General features: G+C 46.1%; 2 protein-coding genes across 3 annotated transcripts in view; one reads left to right on the top strand and one right to left on the bottom strand.

Annotated features, from left to right (window-relative positions):
• LOC149334775 (histone-lysine N-methyltransferase SUV39H2-like) overlaps window positions 1–8,261 on the bottom strand; it is a 59,815-nt gene extending 51,554 nt beyond the window's left edge. The window contains exons 1-3 of one of the 2 annotated variants that reach the window (XM_089551397.1): window positions 7,953–8,261; window positions 7,616–7,747; window positions 3,573–3,613 (exon numbers count right to left, since the gene is read on the bottom strand). In XM_089551397.1, coding sequence (XP_089407523.1) covers window positions 3,573–3,613; window positions 7,616–7,747; window positions 7,953–8,124 — 345 coding nt within the window. In that variant the 5' untranslated portion in view covers window positions 8,125–8,261. The remainder of the gene's footprint in view (window positions 1–3,572; window positions 3,614–7,615; window positions 7,748–7,952) is intronic. The other variant, XM_089551398.1, reaches the window with a different exon arrangement.
• A 229-nt stretch (window positions 8,262–8,490) lies between these two features.
• LOC149334774 (NADH dehydrogenase [ubiquinone] iron-sulfur protein 5-like) lies at window positions 8,491–12,757 on the top strand. The gene is made up of 3 exons (XM_089551395.1): window positions 8,491–8,610; window positions 8,703–8,920; window positions 12,572–12,757. The coding sequence occupies exons 2-3, from the start codon at window positions 8,738–8,740 to the stop codon at window positions 12,692–12,694; spliced, it is 306 nt and encodes a 101-aa protein (XP_089407521.1). The 5' UTR covers window positions 8,491–8,610; window positions 8,703–8,737; the 3' UTR covers window positions 12,695–12,757.
• The last annotated feature ends 10,263 nt before the right edge of the window (window positions 12,758–23,020 follow it).

The following is a 23,020-nucleotide window of genomic DNA, read 5'->3' as shown; positions in this document are numbered from 1 at the left end:
ACGCAATTTTTACCAAAAACAGAGAAAATTCCGTAAAAACGAAGTATATGTGGCAATACCCCTCAAGGCTTCCTAAGCTACAATTCTGCCTAGTGACAAGAGGCGCTCCTTGTGGAGGCTTCCGGTATAACTTCGACCACATGGGGTGCACATTAAAGAAGCACGAGTGGTTGAAATTATTCCGGAGCTGTCCATCACAGTGCCTCACTCATCATTTCCTCCCTACCCTCAGGACCAAGAAGCAAGACAGCTCCTCTGTCTTTCTTTCCTTTCCCCGCAGCCAATAATTATTACTTGCCAGTCACAAAAGGTGCATCGCTTTCTCGTGCAATGCTGTTCTGAAGTCAATGGGCAAATGCCATTGAAATAATAAGAAAGCAACAGGACAAGCATAGTCAAGAGTGAGGGGAGTCTCATAATTAAAACAGTGCAAACCAGATGACCGGCAGAAAGCCAAGACAAGCACAGACGACGAGTCTCACCTCGTGTTCTGTGCACTCAACATGAATGTAGCCCTTCTATACAGCAAGTTCAGAACCGCAAGCGCTGTGGCAAAACCAAAAGGTGACAAAAGTGCACTTCCGTGCCGCAATAGCCAAGACACAACAGACGTCCCGCATACTGGTGTTGCAGAGCGTGGCATTACATAGTCGTGGTAACCATCGGCCAAATTTTTTTGGCAAAGCTTGTATATTCTTTTCAACACAAGACTAAATCCTTTAGTTAAAATTTTAGGCTTCATCAGAAATGCATGCATACTTCCAAATAAATTGACTTTGGTCAGCAAATTGCACTGTGCAACTTCAAAAGGTAGTTACACGTGCTCCTACACCTTTCCTGCCTTCAGAAATTGCACTTTCTCCTCCAAAAAAATAAACTGTCAGGTGCAAGAATAAAAAAAAAGTTCTGAGCTAATCCGTGATCCATTATCGGGTTTCTCCACTGATGGTGCTGCAAAGGTGATATCAGTGCAAAAAGCCACCCTTAGCAGCGACATGCTGTACTACATTTCCAGGCGCAGAGTGCGGTGAGTGAAAGTAGCATGATATTGAAGAATATTAACACGAATCACAGCATTTTGTACAAACATCATTCAACAAGTCGCCACACTGCCTTCCTGAAATGACGCTTCTGGTGCTGTCTAAGTGACTGTGACCAAAGGAGAAACCAAGCTGCAAAACATAGCCAACACTGAGCAGGGTCTGCAGCAACTGGTGGCTTTGGTTTTTGTCATGCACTGTTTTATCCCGCAAATCTACAGAGGGCAATTTCTACATATAAAGATAAACAATGTTTGCGTTTGTTGCATAAATCATGAAATTCAATGAGAGCTAGCAAAGACATCTTCAGCTTTTTGTTTTAATGTCAGCGCTTTTCACGCCTTTCTTAATCCTCTCCTTCATGGCAGGTGTCCAACCACTGTGAGACTGCTACAATGCCTTTCTCTATAACCGCTACACAGATGCGTACGCTCAGTGGCTTTGGAAGCTGGTGCCTCGAGCTGTGCTAAGCTATACCAGCAAAGTGTTCAGGGTAGCCCTAACAGCTAGCGCTGTAACACTCTGCAGCTTTGGAAGCTGGTGCCTCGAGTTGTGCTAAGCTACCCCAGCAAAGTTTTCAAGGTAGCCCTAACAAATATCGCTGTAACACTCTGCGGCTTTGGAAGCTGCTGCCTCGAGCTGTGCTAAGCTACCCCAGCAAAGTGTTCAGGGTAGTCCTAACAGCTATCGCTGTAACAATCTGCGGATTTCGAAGCTGGTGCCTCGAGCTATGCTAAGCTACCCCAGCAAACTTTTCAGGGTAGCCCTAACAGCTATCGCTGTAACACTCTGCGGCTTTGGAAGCTGGTGCCTCGAGCTGTGTTAAGCTACCCCAGCAAAGTGTTCAGGGTAGCCCTAATAGCTATCGCTGTAACACTCTGCGGCGCATTGGAAACTGGTGCCTCGAGCTGTGCTAAGCTACCCCAGCAAAGTGTTGAGGGTAGCCCTAACAGCTATCGCTGTAACACTCTGCGGCATTGGAAACTGGTGCCTCGAGCTGTGCTAAGCTACCCCAGCAAAGTGTTCAGGGTAGCCCTAACAGCTATCACTGTAACGATGTGCGGCTTTGGAAGCTGGTGCCTCGAGCTGTGCTAAGCTACCCCAGCAAAGTGTTCAGGGTAGCCCTAACAGCTACCGCTGTAACACTCTGCGGCATTGGAAGCTGGTGCCTCGAGCTGTACTAAGCAAGGTTTCCCATGTGATTGGTGGGAAACTGAATCGAGCATGGGAACAAAGCACCCGAGAGCAGCAAACTGGCAAGACGTGTGGAGTCGGTAGCAGAGCACTCTGCTGAGCTCATTTACAAGTGAGAATTTTTTAACTCTGATCAGATAACAATAAATAAGTTGTTTACAATTTTTCAGATAGTTTCTGCTCACAGGTCAGATCGCAGCAATAAGGTAAACAGAGATGCGCTTCTGCAAGGTGCCGACAATGCATGCGTTGCCTTACCACCTCATCATAGAAAGATGACATGAGCGTAGTTCCTTCCACGTATCACGTTTTCTAAAATTTGAAAGGCTATGGTACTTAAAAACAGCAAAGTGCAGTGCAAACAAAATAGTAACAACTATTCACAAACAATTTAAATTTTTCAAATGGATTTATAAGGTTTAACATCCCAAAACGAATCAGGCTATGAGAGACGCCGTAGTGGATAGTTTCCACCACTTGGTGTTCTACAACGAGCACTGACATCTCACACTACACGGGCCTCCAGCATTTCACCTCCATCGAAATGAGACTGCCACGGCTGGGAAATTTCAAATAGTCACACACAACGAATATGAGTGCACACACTCCCAATATGCCCTTTTCACGGTCATTCTGCTCATGAGCAGCTCTCCTCTCCTGCCATGCTCCACTGCTTGAAAACAAACCACCTGCGTGTGTCACACACACGTGCAGCTCATGCGCAGCGATGAGCAATTCCATTCTTTCAAGGGCACAGTGCACCACCAACTTCCGCCTCTCAGCTAGTCTTACCGCTTTTTATACGGCTCAAAGCATCTGAGAGTCTGACCTAAAAGGTAACACATACATAAGAGAGATTGCGAAGGATTTGCAAGCTGCTAGTTCTTGGTGCAAAAAAGGAAAAGACTGGGAAATGCTGGCGAGGGGATTCCAACTGCTACCTTGCACATCCAAAAGAGCCACAGAACAGACAGGAACGAATGCTTTCGTTTGTGTTCAGGTCCAGTGTCATAAATTGCCCCTATCGCTCCTAGGTGACTCTGCTAAAACTGGAAGTTTGGGTAATGTACTATCAGAGAATGGAATCATGTGCAAGCAATAGCTGCACATACGCAGTTGGCGCATCGCATAAGTGGACCGTGCCTGTAGTGGGCACAACAGCACCCGTGTGCATTTCTTTTGAGTTTTTTGTGCAGCAGAGAGGGTGCCACATCCTGCAGAAAAGGCGGATTTTCAGCAGTGATAGCAGAGTATTTTCAACCACAGGCTTCACTGTGAAAACATTCTTCACAGTACTAACTACAAGAGCTGTCACCAAAACATGCAAGTTTCACGCACCTTTTCCTTCTTAATAGCCAGGACATCTTCCACCTCATACTCTGCAACAGAAAGTTAATCATCAGACTATCACAACAGCATGCAGCAATATTTCTTCATGCAGCAATATTTCAGCGTGCAGCAATATTTCAGCGTGCAACAATATTTCCGCGTGCAACAATATTTCAGCGTGCAACAATATTTCACGATGCGTCTGATATAGCCTAATCTTTTATTTCTTTTCCTGACAGTGTTATCAACATGTTTTGACTAGCCAAGGATTGAAGAATAAGTATTTACATGAGGAAGCGGGCTATGTTGCAAAGAATATGCATAATTCAGCAGCCCACACTTGTGAGTAGTTATCACACAAACTGTCTTATGCAGGTTCAAGGACACCTGCCACTGAGTACACAAATTTTCTATTCAGAATAAATAATCATTTAGCTGAACTTGGACATCAGCAGCTATGATTTCGTTATAGATGGTGCTGTTGTCTGTGAACAGCCTTACTTTTACTCGTGAATACTGGATAGAGTCGATTAACCCCTGTGGCACACCTAACTTTGCAAAAATCTTACTTCTTATCCTCCAATGCCAACACACTGTGCAATTGCTGAGAAAGCCCTCTACCCATGTAGCTATGCAGTCATGTTCCAATATTGTTTTTATCTTAATTAGAAGTTTTCTGTGATAACTTTATCGAAAGTTCCTTTGAAGTCTAGGCATATAACATCTATCTATCCCCCCTGCCATCTAAAACTTTACAAAAATCAAGCATACAATCCAGTAGATGTGTGACCATTGAAAGGCCCTCCCGAAACCCGTGTTCGTATTCACTAAAGAAAGCTGTTCCGAGTCAAATACTGGAGAATATCTTTAGACACCATTAGGTGAGTACTTTCCAGATTTAACCAAAAAAACAGCAATGAAAATTTGCCTGAAATAAAAATTACGCAATCGGTTAAAAAAGGGCTTCTGGTCATGCTGAAGCAAGCCAACGGCTGTTTTTTTACCAAGAAACATTTGTCGACCTTTCCTTTTCACTCAAAGCACTCATAGCTCACTCAGAGCTCAAAGCGGACCGTATCTTGACCATGCAGTAAAAACAAAAATTAGAAGAAAAAATGCTACACAAGTGACTTTTATCGCGTTGGAGCGTTTCGGCGAGAAGGAAAGTGACGCATCGAGCCGAGCTAACTGAAATGCTTGTCGATAAAATGAGGCACAACCACAATAGTCTCGATCCCATATATCTGTTGCTAGATGGCGTTGCAATGCAGTTTTCAGAGCTCCATGACTGGCTGCATGTTGTATACCACTTTTGCTCACGACTGTAGTACATATAGTGTCAGCTATAGTTCAGTTTGACAGTCAGCTATAGTTCACTGATGTGGACGACTCATTGCAGCTCCTTTTTTCAAATTAGTCATAACGCCACTGGTTGGAGGGTCTCCTTTGAGGGGCATTTGCCGCTGTGTCCTTGAGGTGTATCCTACTACAGCGATGAAGAGCCAGTGCATAAACAGACCTTCAAATTCATTGTCAGAAAAAGAGCTATCTGTCACAAGATTCCCGATTGTAGAGATGCAACTCTAGCTTTCTGCCATGTAAATCATGTTTCCTGTTGTATTCTTTTATTTCCTGTTTCAAGTTTCCTGTAGTAGCAAGTTGTACTCTTCTTAGCTTTTTGGTTGTGCGTTATTCACCCACTGCTCATGGTATTATGCTTGGCTTTTAGCACTGTTCTCTCTTTTGGATTTTTGGCATGTTCCTTGTTGACCTTTGACCTTTTATCAATTTTAGTTTTGAACATCATCAATTCAATTTTTGTATTTTTTTTTCACCATGTTCTTTTTTTGCTGTTTCTTGTTGGTCCTCCTTTTCAAAAAGCCTTTGGCTTTTTTTTTTTTTTTGCCCTGTTCTGTTGTCAAAAACACCCCTGCAGATTCTTGATGACTTGTGCCTTTTTCAACTCAAGTTTTTCGTTCTTCTCACATTGGTTTTGTTTCGGAATCTCATGATATAATGTTTTCACATCAAATAGATCTTGCCTAGCTTCCTCAGTCGTGTGCCACGATATGAAATCGTAAACATGAGCTCGTTTATTTTTTTCTGAAACGAAAGTTGAAAGTTCAGCATTGCCATTCGTGTAGTTTTTCTTTTGTCTAGTCCATGCACTGAGCCATCAAAATCTTTATCTGTTTTTCACTAAACTTGACAACTACGTAAAGTCACAGCGAAGCTCTGTTCGCCTGCAACTTTACCTCAACATGTCCAATGACACTGCTTCTTTCAATAGAGATGCACTAAGAAAGTTATCCTAGAAAAAGACTGTGTTTCAGAACATTTGTGGAGCATAGGAACTTCCCATGAAATTCCAAGCACGTGACAGAGGCAAAGATAAGAACTTGGGGTGTACAACCTAAAGAGGCCATTAACAGTCCTTGAAACCAAAGAAAGAACATGAAAGCTGAAATTTCATTCTTCTGTCATTCACAACGAACTAGAAAAATGCTGACCGCTGACCCTTTAGGGAAGCCAACAGACAAAGAGAAGAAACAATATGCAAGCTGAATGCACAACCTTCACATGTCATGTATCAAGCACATTTACTTCTCAAATAAAAAAAGGAAATGCAGGATTAGAACCCACCTCTCTGATTTCAGATACTGTTCACAACATGGGTTTGCACTTTCAAATAAATCAATATAAACTCTGGCTCATGCAAGCCTAGATACACAACTGTGATGACAGGTCTTGACAGGCAAGCACCCTGAGATGCATAACCTAGAGGGCAGCACAAGTGATTTTGTTCCACTTAATCAGCCAGCACACAAACTTCACATGCAATCTGTGCCTTCCTCTGTAATCTCTGTGTCAAACATTTTGTGACCAAATGGCACTCACAAGCTTGGGAACAACAAGTAGGTAACCTTGACAAGATTCAGCTATAGCAAAACTGTAGTTTGAGCTAGCTGGTCATTACCAGATATAGTTGAAGAAATGCGAACTGGCCCAAAAAACAAGAACAAAACTGTTATAATGACAGGGGAAGGAGGCATAATGAGCAGGCAAAAAATGGATATGGTGGCAACACAGTTTTGCACTGCCAAGGCTGGCAGGATTCATCGAAAGTTTGAACAGCAACAGAAATCACAGAAGAGTTTTTTTTTTTTTATCAATGACAGAAGGTCAAAGAGTGTCAGCAAGCCATCCCTGTCAGTCATTGATGAAGAGTTTGCCTTCATGAAAGGGTCAGTGCATACACTTTATTCTCTTCGTCTACTTCCCAGCACTTTTTCTTGCATCTGATCTTCCTAGCTGTCACCCTCTGTATTTATTATTTTTGTGTGTATGTGTATTACAGTTGTAGTCACAAGCATTTTTTTTTTTATACATTAAACTACTAGTTGTCTGAACTATGTCTCAATGCTTCCATCTTCATTCTTTACACCAGTTCACATTTCTTCGGCTATTGGAAATGTAGCTAATGCATAATCTATGAAATAAGGTGTTAGATGGCCTCCCCTCATCATTATCATTACTCACAAACCTACTCCTGGACATGCTAAACATACCAGTACATAGCCTTTAGCTGTTATGGTGTCTGTACTCAAGATATAAAACAATCAAAGGCAGATAAAGCGATCCTTCATTTCGAGTTCAAGAGATACTGGAACGAGCATCGCTTCTATATATTACTACTTTCCAAAGATTAAAGAAAACAAGAGGTCACTTTCTCCGAGATTTTGATAGATTAAGAGAACTAACTCCTTTCAAAGACGCACATTACGCATCTTTCACCCCCGGTTCCGTTACTGTTTCTTTTTGATTTTCTCGGGAAAAAGCGCTTACGTGTGTCGTTAGACATGATGAGAGGATGTGCTACTGTGAATACTGTCGGAAGGTGTCGGATAACCAGCCCGACACCTGTTGAATATTTGCCTGAACGCTCGGCGGTTCGAACCGCGGGTGCGGCCACTAGGATGCTAGCAGATGCGAACTGTCGATACGCATGATGCAAAATGACGCCGCTACAGGGCCTCGAAATTATTTCTTACCTTGCTTGAAGGCTGACCCGTTATACTGCGAGGCGCAGTAACCTGTTGCGGTAAAAATCTCTTCTTCGGTAAGCCGCTTCAGTAACACGCGTGGGCACTCGTCGAAAGTTACACTTCCGTCGCCTGGGGTACCTACGGAATCGCGGGGAGCACAAAGTTCACGCAACTGTTAATGAGCGCCCTGCTGCTCGGCGCGCGCGCGCGGCGTGGGAATAAGCGACGTAAACAAACGAAGGAGCGAGCACTGTTATCGACCGCGCCTCGCGCGCAGCCTCTCACAAAATCGCCCAAGGCGGTTGCAAGTGTAAGGACGGTTGAAACAGTGTGAGACGCTCACCAGGCTCGTCGGTGACGCTGCCGGTGGCGGCTGTCTCAGGCCGTGGTGGGGACCGCTTCAACGGACTCGCTGTCGGCGAGCGAGGTCGCTTTATACAGCCATTCAGAGTGGTGGCGTAGAATGCAGAGGGAGTGACGCACCGCTGACTGTCTGATTTCGCAGGCGAGATCATCGCCGAAAGCCTGTGGTTAAGTTTACTCTTCTGAAAAACTCGGCCAGAACACCGCCGAGAAAGAAAGGCAAAGCGAATGCGCGCCGAGCGAACGCGACGATCAGCCGGCTAGAGGTACTGCACAAGTCAAACGCACGACCGTTTGAAGTCATAGAGTTTCTATGTTTGAAGTAGTGCGCGACTGCGCGTTGAGCAGAAGAGGTCGTAAACAGTTTCGGCTAAAGTTGAGCAAATAGACAAATAGACCTAGACAATCAAATATTTTTTCAGGCGTTTTTTTTTATTGTAAGCATTCAATTTGTCGAATTTTTCTACGAGTATGGCTCAAATCCACCGATCTCCACTAGGGGCCTAAAGGGACTTCTGCAGTCCAGAAGCCAGAAGTGACTTTAGTCCAGTTCTTTGGGCGGCTGTACAATCCAAACATAGCCAATCCAGCAAGCTGTATTGTCCACCGGACAGTCTGCTGCCAGAGCGCATTGCAAGGTCGGGTTGTTGCTGGGTTTCTTTAAAAGGGCCCCTGATTTAAGCCATATTGGTGCGGGGTGAGCAGCAACGTCGACCGTTCGACTTTGCAGGTTTGTGTGAAGCCGAGATACAAGCAGCTGCCACGATGTTCCGCACACCGTTCACGGACTTGGTGTCGTCCTCAGTCGAGACGGAAGGCTACCGCAAGTGCCACAAGTTGTCCATGCAGTTAGCCCTCTGCAAGGAGGCCTACGGTTTGAACAGGGCTCCTGAGAAGTGCAAGGCAGAGGACGAGGACTTCAAAGAGTGCATGTTCGGTTTCAAGCAGGCGAGTACCCCGGCAATTTGAAGCCGACCTACCTGTGTCCCTTGCTGTGGTCACAGGTGTCGCCCGCAAGTGCCTGGCGGGGCGAAATGAGCGTTAGTACTGGTCAGTGGCAGCGTCTTTCCCATAGCGGGTCGACAGGAGCTATGTGTAGGGAGTTTTGTTTCATTTCAATAGAGATGAAACATTTTTCACTGCTTCAAAGCACGACTTTACTGTACCGAAGTTTTATTATCCTGCTTAACCTATTTCAATCAACTCTCATTCCTCTCTTTTGGTTCTTCTGTATTGAATAAAATAAACCACCCCGTACGTTGCACCTTTTTTTTTTCCATTTCAGTTTCAGAGAACAGAGTGAAAACATCTGATTCGAACGGGAGAATACCATTTCATGATGAACATGTGCTTTATCTACCTGTCTATCTATGAAAATGAGGTGAAAGGCAGCCTGGTTATCAAACTAGGCCTCATTCCGGTGCCTTAGGTACATATGGAGGCTGTAAAAGGCACTCATCAAAAGCTCTGCTTTCACTCGTGAAAGTAGGCACTTTAGAACCTAAGAATTTGCGGGAGCAAGTGCAGGTAGTAACAGTTGTGTGGGGGCTAGTTGGTGTCTTTGAGCTGCTGCGGGACATAAAGCAAGCATATATGCATTGCAATATAATGAAGTGCATACTGGAACGCAACCATCTGTTTCAGCCAAAGTAAGTGTGGCAACGGAAGGCATTCAGAAGTGGGTAGACATACACACAATGTTGATTCGAATCAGCCTATGAACCTCGTGTGCTCTTTTTCTTGCACAGTTTGGTGTGAAATGTGGCCTAGAACTCCTTCCAAGAGACTTCTCCTGATCAACAAGGTCATCCCTCGCTCAAATGATGTTGATTGCTCTTTCATGTGGGAGAGCCTGTGACAGCCGTATCCATGCTGCAAGAACATAAATATGCTTGCTCACTATTTCAGGAGGCTGGCTGATAGTTCGTAAAGATGCGAGTGCATCATGCAGTTTAAAATAAGTGCTCATTCTGGCCTTCTTAAAACACTAAAGTCCTGGAAGTGCACAAAGTGAAATCCCACAAACTCTGTGCATGTATACTATGCAAGTATGCCATTCATTGTGCTTACTGATGGAAGCTTCTGCAACTAAAGTTCTTTGTTGCACTTCTACCAAACAAGTGTAAAAGAAGAGTGCAAGAAATCATTGTTAAGCGTGCTACTTTACAACACAGTCACACAAAAAAACAAAACAAAACCAACTAGCCCCCATTTTAGCACTGTAGTGCAAGAAAGATGACGCCAAATCGCGCAGCATTGCAGCTTATTTCATTAGAAAGGACACTGAAGACAAATTGATGATGGTGGTTACTGATCTCCACCGATAGGTGTCGCCATCACTGGTAGATTTCACAAAGTAAACTGCATGCATCAACACAGTTTTTTTAGCATGGATCACTGGGGCTGGCCTACGCTACCATTCTGTTCACAATGTTGCTCATGGATTTCTTTTCAGTGTAGATGTCGCGAGCTTGAATTGGGTGGCAGGGAAAGTCTTTAATGCAATCTTCTCGGCAACCAGTGCATCTTTTGCTGCCAGTTAGACATCAACATAGACAGAAAAAGCCACGGAATCTATTCCTACTAAGAACAAATATTTGATGAAGTGGTGTGTACACCTGCATGTTTTACCTGTCTTTTTTAACATGTTTTGACACCACTTTTGTTCACGGCAGTGGAGCAGACAAGTTGTCTGCACCCCACTGCTTCCCGTTTGCAGTGCGCTCTGAAGTAGCACGTAATATATTAAAAACTCAAAACTTGCGCTTGTCTGTAAACTTTACTTTACTTAGAGGGAAACCAGGAGCACGTGGCTGCCGCGGTTCAACTACCGCTGCCGCGGTTCAACTACCGCTGCCGGCGAGAGGCAGCAAGAATTGGCGCTTTAAGTCGCATGCGCGGAAAGAGCAGCCGGCCACACTTGTTTTGCGTCTTTGCTGCCGATTCTCCCTCACTGTCGGCGGCAGCGCTTCACAAAGCGCAGTGGCCACATGCTCCCAGTTTCCCTCTTAAGTGTGGAACAGCCAGTACAGATACAGCCAAAATAATGGGGAGCGCGCTTCAGCGTTTGTTCTTGTGCATTCCATAGAAAAAAGTGTGAAGGTTTGTTGGGGTTATATGGGAGCGCACCAGCGGCCCTTACAATTAAGTACCTCCTAATGTTCACTCTGCAAAGCATAAGAAGAGTTTGGAGTTGAAGCATACTCTATAATTTTGTGGCCATGACCGTCATGAGTAAAAGGTTTACGGATTGCGGAAAAGAATTCATTCTTGCATTGCCTCGCTAGGCATTCAGTTGGTATTTGTTCTAATGGATGGAGCACACATGTTCATGCTCCTGCTGCTATACTTCAAATTGACCTACTTTGCCTGGCCATGCTGAAATAATTTCTTTTCCTTGAAGCCACGTCCTGTAAAGTTCTTGTCTGTACACAGACAAGACTATGTAGGCAAGCACATTTCATTTATTCTCAGCTCTGATTGGTGTTGTGCACATGGATGCATACACACAAATCACCATAAACAGAGGCATGCTCAGAGGCATGCTGAAGTCTTCATCTACCTTTGTGACCTTTGAAGGCTGAAGACTTTACTGAAGAGGACTGAACCTAACAGCAGTTTTGTTGTGTCGTTTCTCCGTAGCCATATTCATATTTGTTACTCTGGTCACAGCACTGCGTCTTTCTTTGCATTGCATTGCAGAGTATAGAGCACGCCAGAAAGTTCACAACGGAATGTTTACAGCCTGAACAGTTTTGAGTAGATTGGCTGAGTAAGCAATGCACCGCTTTAATTATATTGGCACTGAGGTTGTCGTTTTCTGTGAGAGACTGCCATGCAGAATGAATGTTGAGCTCTGCCTGCTGTGTTTGCTTTGTGTGAATCCTCGTTGTCTCTGTTTTGTGCTCAGTGGTAAAGTTACTGTGTGCCGGCAGCATGATCTGCTTGAGCTGCGATTACAAAATGTTTCCTTTTTGGTCATATTAATGCGATAGCGTTGAAGGTCTCATTATCCAGAAAATATGATGTCGGCGTTGCGAGCAAAAAGTCATGAGCATGACTCCCGCAGGTGGTGCCCGGAGAGCAGCCTAGGAAGTAGGTGGGCGACCTAGGTCACGTGACCCCGCAGCATTATCAAAACCTGCCCACCGGATAGTGAACAAACTGTCCACTGTGGCTGGCGGCAGTTAAATTAATAATTGGTCACTCGGGGAGATCAGCCTAGGCCACACAAGGCCCACCGCTGGGAGCACCTACCATTGCAGGGCAGTGGCGCATTGCTTAACCGCTGATGTAGGAGGGGTATGAGGGCTCCTAAGGATCTATTAAGGTAAAGTAGGGAATGACATTCTGCATATATGGGAATTAACCCACTACACTATCACGTCATACCCTTAATGCGGAGCTTAAGTTTCCCCTCCAATTTTTTTTCTTTTGGTGGCACTACTGCTTGCCCCGACACGTTTTTAAATCATATCAGTTGAGTAAGTGCTGCTTCAAATGCAGGTTAAAGTGTGCAGTGTTTGAGAGTAGCCCTAGGGGCTGACAGTATGCACAGAGAAATTGCCATTGTGCCTCACCCCACTGTCTTTTTCACAGCGGATGCGAGTGCAGCTGATGCAAAAGGAACGGGAGAGACAGTTCAAGAATGGCGAGCGCGAGCAGAAGTATGCCGAGCCTGCTACCATGGATGGCTACAACATGCGGAATCCCTACAACTGATCCCCTGGTGTTGTGTATAGTAGGAAATAAATTGGTGTTCGCTGCAGCACCCTTGCAGGTTAACACTGTCAGCTAGGCTGTTTTATTTTTCTATATTGTTGTTTCATTACCTTTCGCAGGGGGTTTGGAGGGCTTGTGGGCACGGATAGCTCGTGAAAAAATTCTCAACACCCTCACCTTCTGCCACCTACCATTGCGTGCACAGAGCCTGTGCACAAAAAATGAAATTTGGTTTTTGAGGAAAGTAACTACCTCATTTCTCAGTGGACACCCCAACTGCACCTTGAGGAGAGGCGTGAAGGAATAAAAAAAGGCTCCTTAGGGAATGGCTCTGCATTAATTTCGACTGTCCGGGGTTCTGCAATGTTCGCTGACATCGCACGGTGCATTACGCCTCCATGGGAACCCAGCACCCTCAGGTTGACTAGCCGAACGCTCAAACATGGAGCCACAGCGGCGGGTGGGTTACTTCATTGTGTGACAAGTTTGCACGGGCGAGGAGCTGCCTGTAGCAGCTACAGCAAAAGAGAGGGTATTGCATTGTGCGAGCTGTATAGCTTTCTTTTGCAGCTGTATGGCTGCACTTGGGTAGACTTCGGTGATTAATTACTCCCTTAACTCTTTTCATACCATGGGGAAAGTGGCCATTTTCTGAAGGTTTCAGTACATTTTTTTTTTCTGTAAAAACTATTGCATTCAATATTTATTGCAATACCCCAAAAGAGAGCTGAATTAAGGTGCTTTCTATTCATATAAGTTTCAACAACAAATTGCATGTTGTAACAAAAATTTTTATGTGTTAAAAACGAGATTTTAGGAAAAAGGTGAACAAAACTTTCAGACACGCTTGTATTTAAAAAGAAAAAAATGCAAAAAATTTTCTGAAATATTCAAAATGTTTGTTACTCCATTGGTCACTATCTGCAAAAAAAATCATTTCCATCTTGAATAGCATTCATGCTACAAAACAATAACTGGAAATCCTATAGTTGTGCGTCGGAGCGCAGCCGCCTGTGTTGCACGCTGGTTTCCATCATCACCGATGTGAAAACTGAATCTTCAGCGCCTTGCAACATTTTCAGGCTCGTTGTTGCATGGGTCATCGATTGGATCACTCGCAGACCAAATGAAGTCCTGAGATTTGCAAAGTTTTATAGCGCGTGGCGCGCATATGGAGGCTGCCAAGCGACTTTGATGGCACCGCATCTTCGGAGCCGTTCAAAAAGTGGTGTTTTGTAGGGGCAAAAAAAATCTACATCGGAAACAAAACTTCAGTTCTCCAGCTACAAGCCAGATGCGCATCGTGCCTGTAAGTAACGCGGAAGGCTCCGAAGTCGAGCGGCGAAGGCGTCATCTGCGGGAAACATGACGGGCAATCAGCGCAGGTCCGCGTCTTCATTTGTTCACAGCGCGTTAAACAGTGCCTTCTCATGGGACAAAAGAAAACTACATCGGAAACAAAACTTTGGTTCATTGCATACAAGCTATATCTCCAGCGTGGTCAATATCAGTGCAGAAGGTTCTGAAATCGGAGCATGAAACCATCGTTAGTGGGCTAACGATGCTCAATGGGCGCGGTAGGGAAAGAGTTAATATAATGTGACGCCCATGAAGAGGTGATGCCTATTCTATTTGATTGGCATCGCTGACTACTCAGAAGATGAGGAGAACAAGGATGTGTCTCATGCTCAGCAAGTGGACCCAGATGGATCTCAGTCGCCCGTCGTGGTCTGAATACACCCTTGGTCGTAACATCCTGGTGGAAGGTGCCGGGTATACACGTTCCTCCAAAGACGGATCCCCAGCTTCACATTCACCGCAGTCGTCGCATTGTTGGTCTGCCGCCTTCTGTGCCCATGATGCCCCTGGATGGCGACGCTCCGAGGTCTGTGCTCAGCAGTTCATGGCAGCATTATCGGGAGCCACGGTTGTTCGCAGGCTCATCCAGTGACGACGTCGATGAATGGCTCACCCACTACCTACGGGTGAGTCGCTACAAGTGGAACTTCTCCGCCCGGCTTGCTAGTGTCGTGTTTTCCCTAACCGACACGGCCCTAACGTGGTATGACAACCACGGGGATTCTCTCACGACATGGGACCACTTTGTAGAGGAGCTCAAGAAGTGCGTCAGTGACTCAGTCGCGAACAAACGGGCTGAACAAGCGCTTGCGCAAAGTGCTCAGCTTCCCGGTGAAACATGTGCAAAGTACTACATTGAGGAAATCGTGAAGTTATGCAAGGTTGTCTCTCCTGTCATGACAGAGGAGGACAAAGTTGGCCATTTACTTAAAGGATTCTCCGGAGACGTCTAAATTTTCTTATCGGAAAAGAAAGTCTTGAGTCCGTGTCCGACATCACCCAGCACTGCTGCACGTTTGAGACATTGAAAATGCGTCGCATCACACCAAAATTTAGACGTTTGGCCGGGGTGATGATGGTGGCAGCTCTAGACACACTATTGTCATATGATCTGGCCTCCATAATCCACCAGATCGTTCGCGAAGAGTTGAACAGGTCGCTGGAACTCGCTCGAAATTCCTCAGCGCTCCCTCCTGTGTATCTCACACGCCCTACTCCGCCAGCCACCGTTAACACAGCGGACTTTGAGGATCACCGGGTACCGTGAGGGCTGCGGCCAAGCAACATATTGTGATCACCCCCGGAGCACCGGTCTCGCTTTTACCAGCCTACACTAGCCACATACAACAAGAACTTTCGGCCCACTCCTTCGTATGATGACTACTTGCCGGTGCAGCCTGCTCCCGGTCCCTCTCTTGTTTGTTACCGCTGCGGTCAACCCAGTCACATCTCCCGATTTTGTCCCCAGCGAAAACCATCCTGTCACGGCTCCTCTACCTATCCTCCGCAGCCGGATTACCAACCCATTTCTTCTTGGTACCCATCCTACCCGCCTGATTCCGGCAACCCATGGCCTGCACAAATGCGGAATCGTTCGCCGGCATTGGATGGAAGTGTGACACCGCCTCTAGCTTTCAGCACTCGTCGATCTCCATCACCCCAACGCCACTCCTCCTGCCTCCGCCGGAAAACTAGTCGGTGCGACCAATGGGGGTGAGGCTGCTAGAAGTCTGCCGCCGGAAGCGATACCCCTGCCTGTAGTTATGTTAGGGAACAAAGTGCATGTGCTAGTGGATGATGTACCTGTGATAGCTTTAGTGGATACCGGTGCTACTGTTTCAGTTATGAGTGTTGCGTTTAAGTGTCTCCTCGGATGAAAGTTTTGTTTCGATGGGACAAAAATGTCCAGTTTTGTGGTGCAAGTGGCGAACTATTGCCAGCAGTTGGGGTGTGTAGTGTTAAGGTTTCCTTGAGTGGTGAAGTGTTTAGCATGGAAATGGCGGTGCTTGCCCGGTTGACGCACGACGTTATTCACGCACGGCCTCGACTTTTTGCAGATGTGTGGCACTAACGTCGACTGTCACACCGGTGAGCTCAGCGTCGGCAAATGTTCCACCACTGGCCTTGTGGAAGGCTCATGCAGTGGAGAGTGTGTTCTGCGTTACCCGAGGTACTGTCGTGCCTCCTTCTTCGGCTGTATGTGTACCAGTTTCCTGCCCCGATACCACTCTCGACGTGTTTGATACGAATGTGGAGCCGAACCATTTGAACTGCATGAAAAACATCTTGGTTCCTCATGACATGGTTTCCGTCACCAATGGAAGCACTGAACTGTGGACAGTGAATTTTTCGACAGAATCTGTAGTTCTGCCTGAAGGTCTGAAGCTTGCGTCATGCCGCCACGACACGCCGATATCCGTTGCCTTGGTTACCGACGCTAGTGTTCCCACGTCTGCTGCTTTATCTGGTCGCATGGGTCTTGGATGGCATTATAAATGCCGCTCATTTTTCGGAATAAATGTGTTGGTAGTCAGTGCCAGTCCTGTCCACTTCTTCGTTTGTCCTTGCCTTTTCGCGCTGCATTCTTTTAGATATGAGCTTGAAGGAGATAGTGGAAGTTGGCATCCTGATGAGGATGTCTGGAGCCGAACTGCGGGAATGGGTCGATCAGGAAAGAGAGAGGGCTGCAAAAGAAAGAGGGAGAGAAAGACAGCGCGCTAGAGAAGCCGCTGAGAAAGAGGCAAAGGAAACGTGGAGAAGAAGAGAGAGAACGAAAAAAGGGAGAGGAAGAGGCCGAAAGAGCGTTTGAAAGAGAAAGCAATCCTTCTGAGGAAGCTTGCTGAAGTTCAGCATTTGGGGAGCGTCAGGGAACCAGTGGAGCTTACCCCTGGAGAGGCCGGGTGGAAGAATAACGAGTCTGATTCATTGGCAACCACAGAAGAGGTAGCTAGCTCCACAGGTCAGAGCTTGGTTGTGGAACAGCCCGTTCCGGCCTGCAACTGAGATTACAGAGTGAAGTCCAAACCGGAGTGTCGCTTCCTCAAGAAAGCGGAACTCTAGCTACTATCGAGGCAGTAGGAGGTAGAAGGCCAGCCTGAAGCTTCAGTCAGAGTGTGCATGAAGGAAGCCGCGTGAGGACGAAGTAGTTCGGACCGACCTCTTAGCGGTCATCTCTATGGGGTGGACCAAGAGTGGACTCCCGCTCACGTCCTTACGTGCACGTGTGCCACAGACATTCCTCGTGATTGTTGTTTATTTCGAGGTTTTAGGGCACTCCTATTTACTTGTCTGCCTCTTACGCTCCAATAAAGATGATAATTGTTTATATCCAGTACGTAATGCTGGATCATGACATCCTGTCGGTCTACGGCAGATTCTTCGCAGCACGGCGTCTTAAACGCCGCGACAATGCCGTTAAGTTCCCTGTCAAACCACAACAAACAGGTTGCTGCCGTACATACAACTGAATGCAGCCACCCAGCGATTGTACATCGCCATCAGCAGTTTGAACAGGCTCTTTTATGCCCTCCATCTGCATGATCAAGTTGAGTTTTTTCTTCTCTCTGTGTTAATCGGTTTCGTAAGGCATTTATATATTGTTTATTACTGTTAAGCTTTACGGCTATTACACATGTGCACATCACAACAGTGAGAAAAGTTTGCCCCAGAAAACTGCGCAAACGTTTAAGAATTCACATCATGCCCAGCACTTAAATGAACAGCAAATATTACCTGGTCAAACCAGAGAAAGGTATGCCATTGTCGGCCGAGTAACGTTGATACCAGGCTAAGTGCGCGTGGTCACCCGCCTAAGCTCATTGCTGCTGACGAGCAACATGTGTACTACGTCAATCTATGGAGAGGAATATAATAACACTGAATATCATGCGCGCTTAACTATCATTAACTTCATACGTGGCGCTGTTTACTTGATGAGGGGTAATAGATTTACTTGTCACACGAATACGGAGACAATAGATTTTTTTTGGGGGGGGAGGGGACAGCGAATTAATCCGTGGAAGGTTTTAGTTCCAGTTACTATTTTCCTAATATCCCCCTATTTATGTTTTGTATAAGACTGGCACTGCCGATAATTACAGTGCTAAAGAAATCTTCATTCCCTCGAAACTCCTTTCACGCGCCTAACCACTCACATAGAATGATCTGCAGTGACCAATTCGCTTCCACACCAGCGTATAAAAATTAATCGAAGCTCCTAAATTTTGGTGACCATAATACTCTGTCACACGGCCAAACTGTCATTTTAAACTAGTGACACTTGCATTCAGAGTCATTCGTGCAGTGTCACACGATTTTCACTGAAACTGGCTGCAAAAATGACAGCCTCGCAGAAAGTTCGACGAGATCTCTCCACTCGGCTGAAAGTTGAAACATTTCTTACACGGTATGCGCGTGAACAGTCGGCTTTCCTGTGCGGCGAAAATTATTCTGTAACGCTGGTGTAATTTACTTTGGGGGAACAGTTGCGCTCACCATCCGTGGACACACCTGCTGCCAACACTGAGTTTAATCCGCTTAATCTTCGACTCAAGAACGCTAATGAACCAGACCATGCCTTTTTTGAGTTTTGAGGTAGGTCAGGGTGGAAAGTCCCTGCACCTCTGTGCGGGCTCAAAAAATGCTTGCACAGCAACAACTGTATAATCCCGAAGTTCGTCGTGTCTTTGCCCAGTGCCTGTCATAGAAGACAGGCACTGATGCGTTGCCTTATAAAAGTAGTGGAGGGAAATTTGCACATGCATAGTACGTTGCTGGAAAAAGTATGTTTCGAATGGCACCACTTCTACGTTGACCAAATGTTTAGGGGAATCCCCTAAGGTGGAGTAGATTTGTAATAAGGGAGTAATTACTCATTGACGTCCACCCGAGCGCAGCCATACGGCTACAAAGGAAAGCTATACAGCTTTCTCAGAAATTTCATAGTTAAAGAAAAATTCGTCCTGGTCCGGGGTTCAAACCCGGGACCACCGCTTCACCGGATTAGTCGCTCTACCAATTGAGCTAACCGGGACGGCAAGCTTATGGTAGGACGAGAGCGAATTGATCAATAACTCGAAGTGGGAACAGTGTTGACCAAATGTTTAGGGGAATCCCCCAAGGTGGAGTAGCCGTATAGCTGCGCTCGGGTGGACGTCAATGAGTAATTACTCCCTTATTACTTCTTCTAAGTGTAGCACCATGTCTCGCCACAGTGACACTTCATGAGATGAAATGCACCCGCTGGCAGTCAGTCATACTTAATTTGCCTGTCTGACACCAGTACAGCTATATCACTTCTGTGAAGTTCTGTGGTACTTGCAGTGGCGGTGCACACATTGGTGAAAAGGCAAAGAAAAAACAAGACTGCCATTAGGGAAATGTGATACAATAAATATATAAGGCCTGTGAGCGCGGCACAAGGAAAACACACGCCAAAACGTGAGAAAATAACAAAACCGAGGTTATGTGGCTGCATGGCAGTCCGGGCCTGTATTTTGCTTTTTTTTTTCCGGAATCTGCGCTTCTTTTACATAGCATTTGCCACGGCTGCGATCCGCTTCTAGCTCCACAAGGTGCCCTTGGCTTCAATAACGCATCGGTGTCTTCGCAAACATAGCAGCAGTTTCTCTCAACCGGGCAGCAGGCAACTTGCTGCTCATGAGTGCACGCGAACACGTACACTCACTCAGGTTTCTGCCTGCGTCGCATGGTGGAGGGAGAGCGGGGGCATGTCGAGCCTAAAACCTCCCACAGAACTGTGCTGCAGTCTTCAAAATTTGCTGCACGTACCTAACACACCTGACGCAAGGGCTCAACGTTTTGCAACAACTTCATATTTGCCGACAAGCACTCCTTGCCCCCCCACCGACGCCACGAGCGCCAAACCTCTCACGAACCCAGGCTGCAACAGGACTTAGATGACTCATGACTCCCATAAGCTCACACATCGGACAGCTGAATCTGTTTTAAGTCCAACAGCCCATGTTACACGCCTAAAGTAGCATTTAAACGCAGGCTAAATTGGGAGACCTCTACTTATCATACTTTTTTATGCTTTTGTTCTAATGCTGTACTATTCACTAACAATTTTGAGCAATCTTATAGATCATGTATCAATTCTTCTGTGGGTATTTCAATGTGTTTGCCTCATGGTCTTCTTTTGTTTCTACTCTATGCTGTCCTTCGTCCAGAATTAGACATTATCAAAGTTTTGCATTGTGCTGTTTCAGTTTTTAAAACATCTATTACACCCTTGATTTTGCACTATTCAGCTGGTTCTGACCTGTGTAAAATCCTCTCTTGCGTGTCCACACCACAGAAAGATTACATTAGTTCTTAACGGCCGCGTTTCAATGCAGACGAAACACAAAATGCACCCGCGTGCTAGCTGGCTATTCGCGGTGGAACTAGATATGCTTTGGTTGTCACTAAGCTAGCCAATCAGTAAATGCTGTTGTTGGTGACCCGTCGCAACATATTGTTGACTTTAGCGTTTAGAAGTATGGCCTAAGCTTATTCACATGCACACACCCTAAACAGAAAGGCGTAAAATGGGAGTAAGCACTCATCTGGCACACTCTTTTATAAAAGGGAGGACAGAGGAGGCTAGAGGACAACTTACTCCCTTTGTATTTCCATATAGGCGTATTTGTGCTTAGACTGCCGTTTGGCGTTACCATCACATAGCTTTATGGCCGCATCTTCGCAACCACTGTTACTGGATCTTTCCTATGCGCCATTATATTCTCACCGCCTTCTCCAGCCAAAGGACCTAGTTCCCAGACGTAACTTGTTGTCCTCAACCACATAAGCCTGCTGTGCTAGCTAGATCGCTACTTCTAGCGGTTTTCTCACTGGCTCCCTCTAGGTCCTTTCGTAATTTCTCGAGATGGTCTGCTGCCAGCACTGCCACCGAGTCAGCAAGACCCAGTCTCCTGACCACATCTTTTGCAGTACAGCCAGTATTCCGACAGGCACCTTTCCATACATGAGCTCGAGTGGCGACTTACCCGTGATAGCGTGTGGCACCTCTTGATATGCCCCTAACAGGAATGGTACCATTCAACCCCAATCACGTCCGTGCTCACTTACAATGTGAGATAGCATCCTTTCAAAAGTGTCACTCCATTTCTATAGCAATCCACTGCTTTGTAGACGATCTGGGGTGGAAAACCTAAGAGTCACTCCCATTGTCTGCAGCACAATCCGAGTCAAACTTGACGTGAAATTTCTGCCCTGATCCGAGTATATATGGTCTCAGGCACACCCATTCAGGAAAGTATCTGAATGAGCGCATCACAGCTAGGTAGCCTTAGCTGTGAAAGACCTCGAACAAATAAGTTCCAGCCATCTGGTATGCAAATTGACTATGCACAGTGCATAACGGTGTCCCTTTGGTGGATAAAGTGGACTGATACAATTCATGTATACCATCCGGAATGGTGCACTAGGCCTGACCAATGCCATTATGGGTACATGGTCCTGTGTTCTCATAGGGGCAATAATCTGACCCTGGTGGCACAATAGACAGTACTCTCCGACATCGCAGCTCACGTTCGGCCAATAAAATGACGCTTTTATACAATGCAAGGTCTTGCGTTCCCCCAGGTGACATGACCAAGGCGAATCATGTCCTCTTACTAGCACCTCCCGCCGTTTATGCGATGACAGTACTAACTGTGCACATGCGTCCCGCTACGTGGCCCTGATGATAGAGTAGATCACCCTGGATCACCATTCTCTGCTTGCCAGGCCTATCCCGTTTCCAAGCATCTTGAAACGACAAGTCATTATCTTCTGCCTCGTGAAAAACTTGTCGCGCGTTCTGCTTTTGCTCAGCTCGTTTCTCTATTCCCATGACTGCCAAGGGTACACCCATCTGCTCATGTTTCTGTTCTGCTGCTATGTTCACTCTACCTCTGAAATATGACATCCCCTGCATTTGGCCGTTCATTAAGGAGTTCACTGTAGCCTGCTGGAGTTATGAGCGCATCTACTCCAGTCAACAATTTCTCCGTCAGCGCACATAGCAAAGCTGGTTGCGCATCGTCGAACGATGAACAGTGGACCTTCTTTTACTGTAAGAGGAATAACGTACGTACGCCAGCTCAGCGCTTAATTCTCAGATTGCTCCCCTCAGCTTTATTTGCCTCACATTCTGGCACCAATGCCCATCTGATGACAATCATTTCAGCTCCGGAGTCAAGCACAGCAATGATTAACTGGTCCGAGGTTTGCAACTTTACAGCTGTGAGACAGTTCGTACCAGCTGCTCTCCATTTCCTCCTGCCGTTTCAACCTGCCCGAGTCAATCGCTGCTTTAATTCTGCAGAACTTCTTGCCTTCAAGGTTTTCATATATAAATTGAAATAGTTTCTTAGCTGGATTGCGAACTGGCCCGTCTCATATGACGCCTTTGCCACCCCACAAACAGCCTTCTCTATTGTACCGCTGATCTGATGACTTGTGCCCTCTAGAACATCCTTAATTTTCTTAGTCTTCTTTCTTGGGCTGTCAACAAAACGCAGTTTGCATGTCCTTTAACTGAAATGTGGCAAGACCAGCCCGGTACTCCACTCTGATGGGACGCCATACGAATCAAGTCACCTCTATGCCCTCAAACTATCCGGGCACCACAAACTCCCAACTCTGCATTGGTGCTAGTACTCCCTCCTCTAATATCACATATTTTAAACGCCTATACTCCTCTGACCTACCCACAGCCAGTGCTCCGCTGCTACTGTTCTCTTGGGACTCGGCCTGCTCTTGAGCTCGCATCTTCTGGCTCTCCAGAATTAAGCGCTGCTTTTTTCTTCCTCAGCAATTTTAAATCGAAGCTCCAGCATCTTCATCTGCTACTCCGACACTGTTTCGGACGTACATGACGCTACTCAGATCGCCTGCCACGTCACATGGTCACTACCAACTCCTGCAAGCTTTCATCCGCGTCCGACTCCATATTTGTGG

This window comes from Amblyomma mixtum, chromosome 7 (assembly GCF_055824585.1).
Source record: "Amblyomma mixtum isolate Tamu chromosome 7, ASM5582458v1, whole genome shotgun sequence".
In the NCBI taxonomy this organism is placed as follows: domain Eukaryota; kingdom Metazoa; phylum Arthropoda; class Arachnida; order Ixodida; family Ixodidae; genus Amblyomma; species Amblyomma mixtum.
The sequence above is the reverse complement of the archived record's forward strand: the minus strand, read 5'-3'. Positions and strand labels throughout refer to the sequence as shown.